Genomic DNA, 16,801 nt, shown 5'->3' on the forward strand with positions numbered 1-16,801 from the left:
TGTGCCTGTGAGAGGAGGGGGGGACAGCTGAGGGCCAGGGTCGCCAGGCATCAGCAGAGCCCGCGTCCCCGCTGCCCGGTCTCACTGTTGAGGCTGCAGTAGCTACAGCCTGAGCACAGATGTCAGCTCAAGGACTGCCCACGCCATGTGACAGGTACGGGACCTGCTCAACCGGCCGCCTCTCACAGACCACCGCAGCGGGTGCCACACACGCTCCACCTGCTGGGAAGCCAGTCAGGGCCAGGCTCTCCGGAGAGCCTCCTGCCCTACGTGCTGGGCCACCGCAACAAAAGTTGAGAAATCAAGAGCCTTCTCTTGGTGGAGCCAGGGTCTAGGGAGACCTATCATGCTGTGTCCAGCTGCAGAGGCCAGGCAGACATTGGCTGCCCGGGGGGGGGGGGCCCGAGGCCTGCGGGTGGGCAAACCCAAGCACCCACCAGAACTCGGCACCCGCATCCAGGCCCCCTGCAGAGAAAAGCTAGGCTAGGCGCCCACTGCTCACAGGATTTCCCTTGAAACACCGAGGCCTGTCCTGGACCTCTCGGCACTGGGAAGACCGCTGTCCGCCGGGGGGGGCCAGTTCAGGGGCCCAGACAGAGCTTCTGAAGAAATTCTGACTCACCTCTTCAGGGGGGTGCAAAAGAATATCACATCCGTGAAACAAGACTGACTTCTGTGAAAAGGAAATAGTCTGAAAACATGGAGAATGGAACGTCTGAGTTGAGTCCAGGGGGGAGACCGGGTGACGAGATCAGGAAGTGGAGTCAGGGGGCGTGACTCAGAGCCAGCGGTGGGGGCCCCGTGGGGACAGGGCGGCCCGCACAGGGGTCTAAGGCCCGCACAACTGGGCCTCTGCGAGAAAACGGGGCACAGGGGGCGGCCAGCAAGTGAGGGCATGCGGGGAGGAGTTTCCCTATGCTGAAGGCGGCGTCTGCCGATGGAGAGGATCCACGAAGGGCCGAGAAAGACACATCCCGGCACCTACCTGCTGGGGAACCTTCAACTTTTTTTTTTTTTTGCCAAGTCACACTTTGTCTTTTTTTTTTTATGTTTATTTATTTTAGAGAGAGACAGAGTGCTAGTGGGGGAGGGGCAGAGAGAGAGAGAGAGAGAGAGAGAGAGAGAATCCAAAGGAGGCTCCAGGCCCTGAGCTGTCAGCACAGAGCCCGACGCGGGGCTCGATCTCACGAACCGTGAGATCATGACCTGAGCCGAAGTCGGACGCTTCACCGACTGAGTCACCCAGGCGCCCCGACTTTCAAAGCAAAAGAAAACTTCGCCAGTCTCCGGACACACACACACCCAAAGTCTACATGCAAACGGGACAAAAATCTTGGGAAAAAATCCACATGCTCGTCACAAAACTGCTTGATGCTAAGAGACCACAAGTGGATTTTTATTTAGCTTTCCAAACGACAAACTGTTTAAGAGCAAAGAAAAAGAGTGCTGTCTTTCAAAGATCTGAGGGAAGACACACGTTGGCCCTGAATGCCGTAGCCAGCGACGCTACAGACGGTGGGAGGAAACAAGCAGTTTCGGGTACACGAGAACTCGCGGCACATACTCAGCTTCACAGGAAGGTCTCGAACACCTGGCAACTGTCATTGGGGGGGGAGTTATTCCAATATCAACTGAAAGATGCAAATGACCTGTAATGGTAAAAGGCAAAATAGATGTAAGAGCCCAGGATATTTACTACCCACCCAAGGAGTTACCTCTACTAAGCAGGTGAAGAATCTGCAGGAAGGGAACAAGGGGGTGCCAGGCACCACCCAGCAGCCGAGCACAACCCAGAAAACAGGAAGAAAGTAAAAAAAAAAAAAAAAAAAATTAAGTGCCACGAGTCCTTGAGCCCTAGAGTATTCTTTCATGCAACACAGCTGTAACAACCAGGATTTCAGTTCCCTGTTGCCTCTGCGGTTTAACGGTGAGTATTTTTTCATTATCGCTCTATGTCCATCACCGTACGGCCCAAACACGGAGCCTCGTGATAGCTGTAGACAGAAGATGACGTCGGTCGGCCTTGGTGACATGACAAAAGTAACGTACCTGACCAGATTGTGATGGCAGAGGCAAGGGGAGGCCCAGGAGGGGAAGGAAGCCCACTGTCCTCGTCCTCCGTGGAGGAAGTTCGAGTGTGCCGTGTAAAGTCACAGAGGCGCTCCCTGGCGGAGTCATGTGCGTGTGAGGAACTGAGCCCACAGAGGAGTAAGGGGTGAGGGCAGCGGGGCCTCCGCTTTTAGAGTGCTAAGTCCAGACCTGGCGGGAAAGCACTTCCCCCAGTTACAGTGCTCACCTGCAGGAGAGCGGTGGGGCCGGCGGTGGCGCGTGTCTGGGCCAGGTCGGGGGAAGGCCACAGCTTTGTGCCTCAGCGACGAGCCGGGCTCCACAGTCCCCTCCCGCGTGCCTGTCTGCGGGCCGTGAGCGCTCGCCCTGCCCTCCTTCCTAAGTGGCCAGCTCATCTTCAGACCTGCCCTCACCTTGCGGCCGCCCTTCGTCCTGCTGCTTGTCAGCTCGGGGCGCTGGTTCCCCACCGGGGGCTCCCGGTCTTTGAGGCACACCCACGCTCAGAGTTTCCACATCTAGGCAAGTGAAAACACTGCAGCGAGCCCTGTTTTTGCTGGGGCAGACGCTGTGGCAGGCAGAAGATCCCAGAACGGCACCGGGCACGTTGTCTGTGAAACGAGCAATCCTCACGGTAGCCGCGAGATGGCGTCACCACCCCATGCTTCAGACCAGGAACCCGGCAGGGAGAGGCCTGCCGGAATCGGCAAAATGGGTCCCCGGGCTCAGGCCTGTCAGATCCTGCCCCACCCCCCCCAGACTGTGAAAACCTTCTGGACAGGAACCAGGGCTCGGGAGCCCCATGCTGCCTCGTCCCCCAACCCCGACACAGGCAAGAGTGTCAGCCCGCAGGCTTTGCCAGGCTAAAGTGGTGGCCATGACCCAGGAGGTCACGAGGCCGGCCAGACGGAGCGTGGACCTGACCAGTCGATGCGCACCCTGCCATGAGCAGCATCCAGGGGGTCAGGGAAGACACTCCAGCCCGTCCAAGGGCCCCTTCAGCCTCTGCTGTGGCGCTGACACCCGGAGAGGAAGGGGTTCCGGGCCACGGCTAGAGCACTGGACCCTGATGGCCGGCCCACCCCACCCTCCCCCATCCGGGGCACAGCCTCACGGCGGGGGGGGCACGAAGCTTCCAAGAGGAAGGCCAAACCCTGACTGCAGGCCAGCCCGCGGCGCCGTGTCCCAATACCATGGAGGACGGCGCGGTCACCGTCAAGGGCAGTACTCACACCACGGCACCGCTCCAGACGGGGTCTAGCTCTGCAGGCGACATGCCCCCCAGGACCCCGCCATCTCCTCCCGGAGGCATACCTCTAACGCCCCTAGTGCTCCCTCCGGCTTACCCCCATCCTGCTCAAAGGCCACACGCGCCACCAGCCAGGCCTGGCCACCAGTGCCCCCCACCTGGGAGCCCATCTTCTGCCTCCAACACAGGGGATCCAGCAAGGAGAGGGCCAGGGCTCACTGCGGCACACAGCGTCCTCCTGCTGGGCCGCCCGGCCTTGAAGCTCCAGGGACCGCTCGCGGCCAGCACGTCTCCGCTTGCGGCCGCCCAGGCCCCTCCCGGCCCTGGGTGCAGACTCCCCCTCAGGCTTCTCTGTCCCCGGCTCTGGAGGCGGCCAGCCCTCCCCATCGGGGTCCTCCAGGGTGGCCATCGGCCCTCGGACCTCCTCTGGGTCAGTGGCCAAGCCCAGCCAGGGTGCGGCTGCAGGAAAGGATAATTCAAGTGAAAGGTGGAGAGAACGTTACGGGCGCAGGGCCACAAAATGGGTGCGGGTGTAGGGCAAGGTGGATGGTGAGGTCAACAAAGGGCCGTGGGATGTGCTGGGGTCCCCAGTGTCATGCTCCCCCAGTCACTGCCTGTACTGTCTGGGGCCACAGGGTGTGGGAGTGGCCAGAGAGGGCCTGGAAACTGGGTTCACCTTTTAGGAGGGAATGTCAGGGCCCAAAGGCACCCACCCCGCCCAGGCCTCTGAGCAAGAGTGGGGGAGACACCTGGGGCTGTGATGAGGGACAGGGGAGGGGCAGGGTGGCCTCCGTCTCTACCTCTTCAGGGTCTGTGTCCAGGGCAGCCCTCGCCAGACGCTCTGTCCCAAAGACACATTGGAACTGAGCCTCCGGCCCGGAAGCGCTGATCTGGGTCTGGGCCACCCAGGAGCCTGGCCCTGCTCTGGGCCTTCAGGCTCAGCACGTGACAGACAATGCCCCCTAGCGGACTTTGCAGAAACTACTCCGCCACCTGGCATGGGGCTAGGGCTCCCCAGAGCTGTAGGACCATGGTAGGAGGGGAGCGGTTTGCAGGCTCAGGGCACCAGAAAGGTATCCAGAGCCTCCAGTGGGAGGAGAGCCAAAGGCGAGGAATGCTCCTGGGACACTCACCCAAAAGCCCATCAGATCTGGTCCTCCCACCGGGAAGACAGCAACACGTCCCAGGTCGGCAAGAAGGTCCTCGTGGTCAAGTTGTATGAAAGGCATGGTTCCTGGCTCCAGGGACAGCGCCATACCCACCGGGTGGCCCCGCAGTGGCCCCGCAGGCCCCAGGCTCACCCACCCCACATGCTCCAGAGACCCTGGGGCAATCTCCATGGGGCCCGCTGGGCCTGGAGACCCCACAGACCCCGGGCTCATCAGCCCTGCCTCCTCTGAAGAGCCCACTGGCCCCAGGCTCACCAGCCCCCATGTCCCAGTGACCCCACGAGCCCTAAGCTGACTGGCCCAGCCTTTCCAAGAGACCCTATAGGACCTGTCTGCAGAAAGGCTCCTTCCTACCTGTGCTGGTGCCTCCTCAGAGCCCAGGGTCACCGTCCCTGCACCCTTCAGTGCCCTTGCTGGCCCTCCGGCCTCCAGGACAGCATGCTCAGTGGCCCCAGGCTCCAACTCGACCGGGCAGTCCCCTCCACTGGTGTCCTTGGCAAGATTCTCAGGCTCATGGGGGAGGAGGCTCAGCTCTGATTCTTGCAGCCGGTGGTCCTGGTGTAGAACCACTTGGGCCACTTGGGGGAAAGGCGAGGACAGAGGGCCATCGCGGTGTGAGGGATAGGGAGGGGTAGGCCACTCAGTCTACCTAGCCCCACTCCCCCTGCCAGTGCTGGAAGGAGACAGTGGTGTCCAGGAGCCCAGGCTGGCTGTGAAGGCCCTCCAGGGGCCCCTGCCACCGCAACACACACTTTCCAGGTACAGCTCCAGCAGCAGCAGGCGTGGGGAGGATGCCCCCTCACACACACGCAGCTCAGGCCTGGGGCACCCAGGCCAGGGACAGACACCTCAGCCCCCTAAGGCCCGGGGCCGGGCCAGGGCCTGTTCCCCCAGGACACGGACCTCTATGGGGGAGGGTGCAAGTCGGCTCAGAGCATCTCCCCAACAGGCACCCCCGCCCCAGTCCTGCCTCTCACCCCCACCCCCCCAGAAGGGCAGGGGCAGTTGGGCCAGGACCCGGTCTGGTCCGGGGCTGTCCAGGGCATGGCGGGAATGCTCTGGGTGCCCCGTGGCACGCAGCAGGGTCTGGCTCTGCGGCTCCAGGCGCTGGGGTGCACAGCAGAGGGCAAGGGAACACGGCGGCACCATGGAGCATGCGCCCCTCCTAGGCCCGACCCTCGCTGCATCCTCGCTGGGGCGGAGAGGGGCGTCGGGCCGGCAGCCCGCAGCCGGCAGAGGGCGCTCAGGCTGCCCCTTCCACCCGCCCCCTCACCTGCCGGCTCCTGAAAAGTGCCAACGCCCCCTCGGCCGGGTCTCCGCCAGCTCCGCACAGGGGTCCCCCCGTCCCCCACCCCCAGCATCGGCTTCTCTAAGCAGAGCACGAGCGCCTCGTCCGCGATATCAGGGGGCAGCCCGCGGAGCTCCGCTGCTACCCGCCACCCTTCCCCCCACACACCCCCCTCCCTGTGACCACCCCACAGGGTGGGAGGACCCCACCCCCCACCCACCCCACCCCCGTCCCCGCATCCCTGGGGCCCGACCGGCGGGAAGGGTAGTGGCGCCACAGTCCCACCCTGCCCCTTCCAGCCCCTTCCAGGACCCTCAGCAGCATTGTCTGACGTGCCCCCGCCCCCTATCACGTTGTGTGTTTGAAGCGGGGATCTCACACTCCCCAGACCCTGAGCTGCCCCAGCCCCTGCCTTCAGACAGGACTCCTGAGTCTGCTCTGCAGGCAGAAGGCCTGGGGCAGGAAAACAAAAGTGAAACTGCAGGAGAGAAGGGAGAGGGGGCTGGGGACCACCTCCCAGGTGTTTCTCTTCCTCCAGGCAGGCCCCTCCTGTAGGACCCTTCCCCCCAGCTCCTGTGCCTGCAAAGAGCCCCTGGCTGACCAGGAGGTGTGGCCAGGTCTGACCCCTCAGCTCAGCCCACTAGCCCCATCTGTCCCAACGCAGCTCACAGGCTGGTGGGGCGTGGGGAGTGGCCCCTGGGGGTCCTCTACTCCCACTGGCCTCTCCCTGTGAACCTCAAAATGGCCAATCACTCTCCCTACTCAGTGCCACCGGGGGTCTTGAGTCATTGCCTCCCACTCAGGGACCTCAAGCTCGGTGTCACTTTCCCCTTGGGTGGCCAGGCCTGCTCCTGGCTGAGCCTGGCTGGCACCTCTCTCCAGAAATCTTCGCAGACCCCACTGCTCGGCCCTCACACCTAGCAGGTGACTAGGCCTCACGCCTCAGGAGCGAAGGCGAGCGGCTCCTGTCCTCGGCCTGCAAGTCCTCTGCCCCTCCCAGCACAGCCACGCTCTGCGTCCTCTGCTCGCCTTCCTGTGGCTCTCCCGTCTGTGCACCTGCCGGTCCTCCCATCCGACTCCATCACTGCCCTCGTCGTCATCCTGGCTAACCTAGAAGGGGCAGGCACTTTGCTGACACGGCTGGCTGCAGGGGAAATGGAGGGACAGACAGGGCCCAAGGCAGGGCCGGGCCTCACCCAGGCTGCACCCTTAGATCCACACCCACTCTTGCCCCCACCCCCACCCCCGGCCCATCTGCTTTCAGCCTCTCAGAGTCGTTCCTCTGACTGCTCTCGATTTCCTACCTCCCGTCTACCCCTCAGCACCTGCTACTCCCCCAGGGGGCTGAGGACCTGCCCAGCCTGCACCTCAAGTTGCACACCGAGCGTCCCTGGCCTGTGCCTCCATCGTTGCTTCCCCAGATCCCTGCCCTAACCTCTTAATCTCCCTCTGCCACTCCTGCACACCCCACTATCCATCCCCGACAGAGAGGGCAGGGTGAGCCTCGTAAAGCGGTACAACAGCTGCCACAGCTTGAGTCACTCGCAGTAAAAGCCAAAGTCCAGGCTCTGCCTGACCAGGTCCCAGTGCCCTCTCTGTCCCCATCCCCCATCCTCTTCTTCCAAGGCAGCAGATCACTCCTACCTCAGCACCCATGCACGGGCCCTACCCTCTGCCTGGATGGGCCTCTCCCACCCGACCCCCACCCCCATGACTCCCCTACCCTACCCTTATTGTTAGATTTAACCTGAACCTAAAGTCTCTAAGGACCTCTGACTTGCGTAGGCCCCATCCAAGGCCCTGACTTCATTTTTTAATTCTTTTTTGTCATTTTTTAATTCTTTTTCTCAGATTGGGCCCCTCAAATTGTATGAGCTTCTGGTTCTACAGAACCTGAACCTATCCCTGCCTGCTCTATATTTTTTCTTCTCGTAGAACTCATCACCTCCTAACGTACCATGTAACCTACCTAGTATACGAGTCCCTGACGAAGAGGGTCTGCCACTGGCAGCAATGTACTGGGGTAGCTCAGATCATTACGCTTTCAGGAATTCTTGTGAACAAGCTGTTAAACCGGTGGTAGCTTGGAATCAACTGTGATGGGTGTGTTTGTAACATTAGCACATGCAAAAGTTTGAGATCAGGGCTTCCCCTGCTAGCTGCGGGTCTCAAACTTTGAACCAACACACTATGCGTACAGGAGAGAACATCTTCCGGGCCGTTGCGGGTCTGGGAGAGGCCAACCGTGGCACAGGAAGGTCCCCAGGCACTGCTGCAGAAATTGTCCATGGCTGTGGCAGTCAGCACATCGTCAAGAGGACCGCTGAAGCTAAGGGAAGACGCTGACTTGGCCTCCAGTCCTGGCAATGAAGCAGGGCTAAGAATGCCACCTTTACAACCTAAAGACGTGATGAAGACAGGAAGGATAAAGGCCCAGGACCCCGCTGGAAATAGTACTCAATGGTTGCTAGAAAGGATGGAGCAGTTAAGCCATCAGGCCTCTGGGTTTGGGATAGACTCGGATGAAAGGGCAAGGGAAAAGAGAAAGCGATGTTTTAAGACCGAGGAGGCATAGAGAGTCCTTGGCAGACTCTGCATATGCCAGATTTAGGAAGCCATTTCCCAACTCCCTGAGCCGAATCGGCCAGACCAGGCCTTTGTCTGTAGGGTCTCAGCCCTCACGGCCCAAGCCTACCCTTAGGCGGGACGCAGGGCGCAGGCCTGGGACCCGGAAAGGAGCCAGTAAGGCGGCCACAGTGGGTAGGATCCAACCGGGAAAAGCCCGGCCCTCCCTGCAGAGCGCCGCCCGCAGCCCGGCTCCACCGCCCCCAGGCCCCGCCCCGGCCTCAGGCCCCGCCCTGTCGCGAGGCCCCGAAGCACCTCCCGAGCCGCAGGCCCCGCCCCGCGCGCCCGGCCCCGCCCCGTCACAAAGCCCGGCGATCTTCCAAGCCGCAGGCCCCGCCCCGTCACAAGGCCCCGCAGCGTCTCCGGGCCGCAGGCTCCGCCCCGCACCCTCGGCCCCACCCCCGGCCCCGCCCCGTCACAAGGCCCCGCAGCGTCTCCCGAGTCGCAGGCGCAGGCCCAGCCGAGCCGGCCGCCGAGCGGGTGCTGGTGTGGGTGCGGGCGCAGCCGCCATCGACCGCGCGGTCGCGCACCGGACACCGTGCGCACCGTTCCGGAGGCGCCCCGCGAGTGGTGAGTCCCTGGCCCGAGCGAGGCAGCGTGGCTACCCTCTCGGCCGCCGGGCCGGCCGCCCCCGCGCGGGCCCTGCGCAGCCGAGCGGCGCCGCCGAGGGTCAGTCGGTAGGTCCCGCCGGGGCGCACGGCCCGCTCGGGCCGGGCGCGGCGGCGGCGGCGGGCGGCAGGGGGCGGGGGCGGCAGCGACGGGACCCCGCGTCCCGAGCGCACCCCCACCCCCGACCGGGCCGCCGGGCCCACCCGCCCTGGGTGCGGGCTCCGAGGCCGCCGCCCCCACCCGCCTCGCCGTCTCGCCTGCTTTGTTCCCCCGCACGCCCTCTGGTCGCTTCCATCCCCCACACACCCCCGCACCCCGCTGTTCCTGGCGTACCCTCCTGGCAGGCACCCCGGCAAGCGGATCCGGGCCTGCTGCCCCCACCTGGGGAGCGAGGGACGGTCGGGCCTGCCTTTGGACAAGGGTCAGGGCTCTCGCTGCTCACAGATGGCCTGGGGATTTCCTGGGATAGAAATAGCCGCCGGCTCTGGCCCCTTAAAGCTGCTTAAGGGGCGGGTTGCGAAGGGGAGGGTCCGGGCACACCCCCACACGTCCCTGACCGCGCCCCCAGTCCCGACCCGGGCTGAGCTCTGACCCAGGAGACGCGAGCAGCGGTGATAAACCTCCTCCAGTTGCTTCTAAGAAACAACCGAAGCCAAAAATCCCGAAGCTGACGAAGTCATCATCTTATCTGTCCCCTCCTCCACTTTTGGGGTCGTCTCAGAGCGGCCCCTTGTGAGGCCCCGCGCCCAGCTGCCCAGTCCCCACTGGCTCTCCAGATCCTTCTGCTCAGGCTGGGCTGCCAGTGCCCCTGGGGGCAAAAGTCATGAGTGCCCCCCTTTGTGTCCTGGTTCCCTGCAGCAGGTGGGGCGGGGCGGCGGTGGCTGGTTCCGGGGACTTGTCACCGCAGGGCTGACTTCTCTCTCTCTCCTCTAGGGGGAGACCACAGAACCTGAGGCCATGCCCCATGAAAAGAGTTTCTTGGTGTCTGGGGACAGCTATCCTCCCCCCAATCCTGGATATCCTGGGGGACCCCAGCCCTCCATGCCTCCCTACCCGGGGGCCCCTTACCCACAGCCCCCTTTCCAGCCTTCCCCATATGGCCAGCCAGGGTATCCCCAGGGCCCCAGCCCCTACCCTCAAGGGGGCTACCCTCAGGGCCCCTACCCCCAAGGAGGCTACCCTCAGGGCCCCTACCCTCAAGGGGGCTACCCGCAGGGGCCATATCCGCAGAGCCCCTTTCCCCCCAACCCCTACGGACAACCACAGGCCTTCCCGGCACAGGACCCTGGCTGTGAGTAGTGGGGCGGAAGCAGGGGGGAGGCAGGGGCTCTAGGTGCCCTCCAGTGGCACTGACCCAGCCCATCCTGGTCCTCAGCACCTCAGCGTGGAAACTATCATGAAGAGGGTCCCCCGTCCTACTACGACAACCAGGACTTTCCTGCCACCAACTGGGATGACAAGAGCATCCGCCAGGCCTTCATCCGGAAGGTGGGCAGAAGAGGCCGGGGAGGGCGGGGGCCGCGCTGGGCGGGGCTCTGAGCTGGCTCCCTCCCCAGGTGTTCCTGGTGCTGACCCTGCAGCTGTCCGTGACGCTGTCCACTGTGGCCGTGTTCACCTTTGTCGGGGAGGTGAAGGGCTTCGTCCGGGAGAACGTGTGGACGTACTATGTGTCCTATGCAGTCTTCTTCGTCTCCCTCATCGTCCTCAGCTGCTGCGGAGACTTCCGGCGGAAGCACCCCTGGAACCTGGTTGCACTGGTAACCCCGCCCCTGCCCCGCCCCCACGTTCTGGGGGCGGGGGGGGGGGGCTCCCGCCACAGGAGGATGGGGGTGGGGGGCTGGAAGCGGCTCCCCAACCCAAGGCTCCCTCTCCCCACAGTCCATCCTGACCGTCAGCCTGTCCTACATGGTGGGGATGATCGCCAGCTTCTACAACACTGAGGCGGTCATCATGGCCGTGGGCATCACGACAACCGTCTGCTTCACGGTGGTCATCTTCTCCATGCAGGTGAGGGGCCCCCGAAGGCGGGGTTGCGGAGGGCCCAGAGGCCTCCCAGGGGCCCGGCACCCAGAGCCTCGCCCCCCACCCCACCCCGGCCCGCAGACCCGCTACTTCACCTTGCGCATGGGCCTCGTGCATGGGCGTGCCCCCAGAGCCCCCCCTCCCCCCTGCCCGCAGACCCGCTACGACTTCCGCTCGTGCATGGGCGTCGTGCATGGGCGTGCCCCCAGAGCCCCCTCTCCCCCCTGCCCGCAGACCCGCTACGACTTCACCTCGTGCATGGGCGTGCTCCTGGTGAGCATGGTGGTGCTGGTCATCTTTGCCATCCTCTGCATTTTCATCCGGAACCGCATCCTGGAGATCGTGTACGCCTCGCTGGGCGCCCTGCTCTTCACCTGCGTGAGTCGAGACGGTGGGGGCCCTCCGGGAGGGGGGGCTGGGGGGGGGTGCGCAGCGTGCAGGCCTGTCCCTCAACAGCACCCGTTGCCGTCGCCTGCAGTTCCTGGCAGTGGACACCCAGCTGCTGCTGGGGAACAAGCAGCTGTCCCTGAGCCCGGAGGAGTACGTGTTTGCCGCCCTGAACCTGTACACGGACATCATCAACATCTTCCTGTACATCCTCACCATCATCGGCCGCGCCAAGGAGTAGCCCGCGCCCGGGCCCCGCTCAGGTGGCCTGGATGGCCTGGACCCTGCCCCTGGTGTGGCAGTGCCATCATACCTCCCCTCTCTCTCTCTGGGCACCGCCTGGGAGTGAGGGGCCCCCCCTCCGACCCTCCTGTGTGTATACTGCAGATACTTCTGTCTGGACCCGCCGTGGCCAGCATGGCCCCTTCTAGCCCTCCGGCCCGCCACAGGGCAGCGGGGCCAGGTCTCCATGCCTCCTCCTGCCCACTCACTGTTGCATGAGCCCTGTCTGCCAGCCCACCCCAGGGTCTGGGGGCGACACCAGGTCCCAGGGGAGAGGGGTGAAGCCAGGAGGTGCGGGTGCACGTCTCCCCTCCGGTTCCAGCCCCACCCCCCCATGCCTGGCATAGAGAACCCTCTCCCTCCCCTCCCCTCCCCCGCCCCGGAGCGCTGCCCTCTGGGGGCCTGAGGGCTGAGGATCTTGTCCCTGTGCTGAGCCCTGAGGGCAGAGAGATTGAGAGTATTTCAGGGGAGGAGGGCGCCTTCCTCTCGTCTTGCTGTCTTTAAAATTCCAATAAACGGGACCTTCTGCTCTCTGCCTTCCCGTCACTGGCACGGCCGCTTCTGTGGGTGGCAGAAGCTCTCAGCATCACCAGGTAGAGGGAGGAGCAGGTTGGCCTGCTGGGAGGGGAGGTCAAGGACAGAACAGCAGCCAACCCTTCTCCACCTTCACCCCACCCACCACCTCCCCAGCCTCATCATAAGGTCTAGGCCTAAGACTCGGACGGGAAACCGAAGGCCTCTTCAGGTTAAGCATGGGGTGGGGGGATGGTGACTTTGCCCTGCCCTCCTGGGAACTGCACAACAGACGAAGGGCTCGCGAGACCCTTACCATCCTGCCCTGGGCCCGGGAGCAGCACAGGCCACTGACAGAGCAGGCCCATGGTGCCCCTCACGGTCCGGCTCTGCCAGGCCCCAGCGTGCCCACCAGTGCCTAGGCCTGCCTCAGTCAGAGGCCGTGCACCTCCCCATGCCGTCCCCGTGAGACACCTGCAGCCTGGAGCCCCTGGCAGAAAGCTGGACAAAGACTAGGGGCTTGGCCAGTGGGGTCCCTCGGCCTGCCTCTTGCACCTTCCTCTGGCCTCGCCTCAGTCCCAGCTTGTTCTGGATACCCCACCCCCACTCTTGCTCCCTCACTTCCGGGCCCTCACCCACCCTAGCTCCAGGCTGCGCATCCAGAGGCCAGCCAGCTGTCCCCGTCCTCACGCCCCAAAAGAGGGGCTCCTGCACGGCCCAGGGCCCAGCTCCCTCAGAGGAGCCCCCTGCCCTGAGATCACCACGGCCTTCCCCCTGCAGGGCCCTCCCATCCAGCCTGGCTTGAGAACCCTCTCCTGGGACCCCTCCGCCCGCCAGCCCCCCGCCCATTAACCCAATCCTTTAACCGGCCCAGCAGCCCAGCGTCTGTGAAGGGACTCCCGCACTGCAAGGTGTCTACAGGCACCTCGACTGGGGCCTGAACCGAGTACGTTCTCCCCGCCAACCTGCTGCTGTGTCGTCGTTGTCAATGGTCTCCACCCCGGCCACCCAGGCCAGAGCCACAGCTGCCCTCTGTCCTCTCCCTACCCACCTTCCCCTGCCAGGGAAGGCCTCCCCATGGAGGTGTCACCTGTGGGCTCACATCCACCAGCCCTCTGCCGGCCAGGTGTATTTCCAAAACCCCGATCGTACACCTGCCTGCTTGAAACCCTCTGATGGTCGCCAGTGGGATGAAGTGCCCCTCCTTGCCCAGCACACAGGCCCTGCCATCTGCCCTCTGGCTGCCCAGCTGGCCTCCCCCGTCCCCTCGCCGCTCAACCCCCAGGCCTGACCTTGCACAGCCTAAGCCCCAGGCAGGCCCCGCTTCCCCGGGGCAAGGCTGTGCACCACGGGGCCCCTCCTGGAGTCCACGGTGGCTTCGTGTGACACCGTGCTCCTCTGTCACTCTGCCAGGCAGGCAGCACGGCTCCCCTCTGTCGCCTCCCCTCGGCTGCAGGCTCCTTGAGCAGGTGCCCCGCCCTACCCGGGCCTCTAAGCATGCAGGAACCCGCTCAGTGCTCGCTCACAGACCCATCAGGGATTCGTGCCCAGGAAGAAACACAGGGTGCTCACGTGGTGAAGGAGAATATCGGTTGAGGTGAACGAAAGTCCGGAATAACGGCCAAGCGTCACATTCAGGGACAGTGTTTTCTCGAGGAGCTGGAGGAGCACACGCCCGGCTCCCCCGGGACGGCCAGGGTTTGGAGGTGCGGGGCAGGGGCCGGACGAGGGCCAGCAGCAAGTCCCTGCTTCCTTACGCCCTCCCCACGTCCCCCAGAAGGGCCAACCCCCCTCATAGGTCCTTTCTAGCACCACTCCTGTGACCCCGCGGCTCCCTGGGGTCTGAGGTCCCCTCGCCGCACTGAGCCACAAGCTGGGCCTGTGCCCGTGCAGCCGCGTCCAGTGAGCTTCCACCCAAGGGCACGGTCATGGCCAACTATACTAAGGCCAAAGAAGGCTAATTTGTCCTCCAACCGAAATGTCTATTTACGCAGGTCAGCGTTAAATCCATTCTCGTTCCAGAGATGAACGGACACAAAGTGCGCACCTCCATCACGCTCCTCGCCGAGCAACACGGCCAGTGGCCGTGCAGAGCCTCGCGGAGAGGCCGGCATAGGACCCCAGCTCTCTAACGTCCGGGGCCAGCACCGGTGCAGGCCCAGGCATGGCACAGGCGTCAGCCGTAGGATGAATGCATGAACTTTACGTGGCGCTGGCTGCCCCAGGACCAGGGACGGAGACGGACTTGGCTTTCAGGACTTTGGCTCAGCTTCAGCGTCAGTGGGAAGGCTTTTCAGGAGGGCGGACGGCAAAACTGAAAGCCCGGGAGAGCGCACTGAGGCACGTCTGGGACGGCCGCATGGAAGAAAGGGGGGAGCGTGCAGAGTCACGGGGGGTCAGGGCCAGGTGCGGACAACCGAGGAGAGGAGGCTCCGGAGTCTGGAGTCTACCCTGCGGGCAGCGAGGAAGCACTTCCTCCAGTGAAGGGGCCGGCAGCGGTTTGAGTGGAGGCAGGACGTTGAGTGCGGGCCCGCGGGGAAGGCGCAGGGCGGGGGCGGAGGCGGAGGAGGCACTGAGGGGAGGCCCGGCCCGAGAAGCTTGGCCTCTTCCGCCTGCCAAACATTCTGTCTCTTGACTGTTTTCGCTCGGTCTCAGGCGTGTGGGGCCCTGGAGACCTTCTAGCGTGTCCAAAATGCAGATCCCTCTCCCTACAACTTCTCAGCTCCCGTCTGCAGCACTGAAGGCGCCTCTTCCCCAGGGGTCTTCACCCCTCCGACCCACTTTGTGACACCATCCACATCCTCCGAAATGGCAACCTCCACGCCCTTAGGTTCTCGTGTGGCAATGCCTCCTTCCAGTCTGTGCCCTCTGTGCTCCTTCATCCCGCCCTGGCCTGCGTTCCTGTGGCCCGGCCAGCTCCGGGTCCGGGGAGGACTCTAGCATGGGCTCAAAATCCTCTCCATCCTGGGGCGTCTGGGTGGCTCAGTCGGTTACGTGTCCGACTTGGCTCAGGTCATGATCTCGTGGTTCGTGGGTTCGAGCCCTGCATCGGGCTCTGTGCTGGCAGCTCGGAGCCTGGAGCCTGCTTCGGATTCTGTCTCTCTCTCTCTCTCTCTCTCTCTCATAAATAAACATTAAAAAAAAAATTTTAAAAAAATCCTCTCCACCCCCATTGCTGTCACGACCCTGTGGCATTTCTCCTATCTCCACCCTTCTCCCCAGTCGAGGCCACAACCCCGCCCGTCTTTAGCACTGCAGACGGTGATGAGCCCCCTTACATGCCTTCAAGGGACTTCCAGTCCAGATCTGGGGTCTCAACTCCCACTCTTAACACACAGGACTACTGGATAAAATACTTTTATAGTTTTAAGTACACATCGCTGAACAGCAATGCAAGAAACAAATGTGAGGAGAGACCACCTCAGCTGTGAGGGAAGAGTTACAGCCACGGGACTTGGAGAGGTCGTGCTAAAAAAAATAAGACTTAGCATCCAGGACCCACGAGGGAAAGAGGCTTGGTGAGACCCCAGGCTTTTGACTGAAAGCCTGGAGGGTTCCAGCTGGGGGACTAAAGCACAGACCCTTAACCAGAACCACACCCAGGCTGGATTCAGCTCTGTCCCTAGTGGTTGAAAGTAATCAGCTCCATTCTGTCTGCCTGGTAAGGAGATGACATCATCGGGAGCCTCTACAGGGGTTTTTTTTGTTGTTTTTTTTTTTTAACACACAAAGGCTGTCATTTAATTAAAAATTACTAGGCGTTTCAAAAGACCACATGACTATTTTTCCAAGAGGAAAAATAAGATACAGGAATAGACCTGGGGGTGACTCAAAGATTGGAGGTAGCAAAAAAAGGGGAGCTTTAAAATAAAGATGATTAATACGTTAAGAAAAATTGGAGGGGGCAGTAGAGAAACATGGACGAGAATATGGAGAATTCCCCGAGAGAGTTGGAATCTATGCAAAGAATCAAACTGAATGGAGGACTACAATTAGGTGAAACTAAAAATTCAACAGCTGCATTTAAGAACAGATTAGACAAGTCAGAAGAAAGGATTACTGAGCCCAGAGGTCAATAGAAGACATCCCAACTCACAAAGAGAGAGAAGGGACGGCCAGAGAAAACGTAGACATGTGCTTCCGGTATGGGGCAGGAGGCTGCAAGGTAGGCGCGGTTCTGGAAGGAAAAGAGAGAGCGAAAGAGGGGCGTCTGAAGAGATAATGCCTGAAAAACTTCCAAAACCAGTAATCCATCAACCTGCAATCTACCAAAACTGACACAAAAGCGTTATGCTGACCTTGTAAAGTTCCCCAGGTTCTGTTATGAGCCCATGATCATGCGCTGAAATGCGTCTTTCCAAAACTCACACGTTGAAGTCTAAGCCCGAGCGCTCGCTGTGTGTTCTTGTCTGGAAATTCCGTCACAGCAGGTGTAATGAGTTAGGACAAGGTCACACCGGAGTAAGGTGGGCCCCTAATCCAGTGTGTTTGCCGCCCTTATGAAAAGGGGAAACTTGGGCACAGGTGCCTTCTCCTTCTCTGGCCCCTGCCTGAGAGGAGCTGTCACGGTGTCTGCCCATCTGCCACAAGTGA

At 62.4% G+C, this 16,801-nt stretch overlaps 2 protein-coding genes across 5 annotated transcripts; one reads left to right on the forward strand and one right to left on the reverse strand.

The window, feature by feature from the left end:
• Positions 1-1,283: 1,283 nt before the first annotated feature.
• Positions 1,284-5,954, reverse strand: PARP10 (poly(ADP-ribose) polymerase family member 10). Of its 3 annotated transcripts, XM_042924029.1 has the most exons (7): positions 5,756-5,952; positions 4,837-5,060; positions 4,447-4,515; positions 3,533-3,772; positions 2,297-2,758; positions 1,716-1,994; positions 1,284-1,598 (listed from the first exon to the last, which is right to left on the reverse strand). In XM_042924029.1, the coding sequence occupies exons 1-5, from the start codon at positions 5,841-5,843 to the stop codon at positions 2,510-2,512; spliced, it is 870 nt and encodes a 289-aa protein (XP_042779963.1). In that variant the 5' UTR covers positions 5,844-5,952; the 3' UTR covers positions 1,284-1,598; positions 1,716-1,994; positions 2,297-2,509. The 3 variants fall into 3 exon arrangements, with proteins under 3 accessions (XP_042779963.1, XP_042779962.1, XP_042779964.1); XM_042924028.1 differs by having other exon boundaries at positions 4,447-5,060; positions 5,756-5,954; XM_042924030.1 differs by lacking the exon at positions 4,447-4,515 and having other exon boundaries at positions 5,756-5,950.
• On the forward strand, positions 1,906-12,226 carry GRINA (glutamate ionotropic receptor NMDA type subunit associated protein 1). Of its 2 annotated transcripts, none has more exons than XM_042924033.1 (7): positions 1,906-1,927; positions 9,938-10,295; positions 10,380-10,492; positions 10,561-10,761; positions 10,883-11,011; positions 11,261-11,404; positions 11,505-12,226. In XM_042924033.1, the coding sequence occupies exons 2-7, from the start codon at positions 9,962-9,964 to the stop codon at positions 11,652-11,654; spliced, it is 1,071 nt and encodes a 356-aa protein (XP_042779967.1). In that variant the 5' UTR covers positions 1,906-1,927; positions 9,938-9,961; the 3' UTR covers positions 11,655-12,226. The 2 variants fall into 2 exon arrangements, with proteins under 2 accessions (XP_042779967.1, XP_042779966.1); XM_042924032.1 differs by lacking the exon at positions 1,906-1,927 and adding an exon at positions 8,806-8,965.
• The last annotated feature ends 4,575 nt before the right edge of the window (positions 12,227-16,801 follow it).

This window comes from Panthera leo, chromosome F2 (genome assembly GCF_018350215.1).
Source record: "Panthera leo isolate Ple1 chromosome F2, P.leo_Ple1_pat1.1, whole genome shotgun sequence".
Classification (NCBI taxonomy): Eukaryota; Metazoa; Chordata; class Mammalia; order Carnivora; family Felidae; genus Panthera; species Panthera leo.

Coding starts and splice junctions, on each gene's coding strand:
- PARP10 (XM_042924028.1), bottom strand. CDS start 5,843: ATGCTGGGGGTGGGGGACGGGGGGACCCCTGTGCGGAGCTGGCGGAGA. Junction 5,061..5,755: donor CACTTTTCAGGAGCCGGCAG/GTGAGGGGGCGG, acceptor CTTTCCCCCAAG/TGGCCCAAGTGGTTCTACAC. Junction 2,759..3,532: donor GGAGGACGCTGTGTGCCGCA/GTGAGCCCTGGC, acceptor CGATTCCGGCAG/GCCTCTCCCTGCCGGGTTCC.
- GRINA (XM_042924033.1), top strand. CDS start 9,962: ATGCCCCATGAAAAGAGTTTCTTGGTGTCTGGGGACAGCTATCCTCCC. Junction 10,296..10,379: donor CCCGGCACAGGACCCTGGCT/GTGAGTAGTGGG, acceptor CCTGGTCCTCAG/CACCTCAGCGTGGAAACTAT. Junction 10,493..10,560: donor GCCAGGCCTTCATCCGGAAG/GTGGGCAGAAGA, acceptor CTCCCTCCCCAG/GTGTTCCTGGTGCTGACCCT.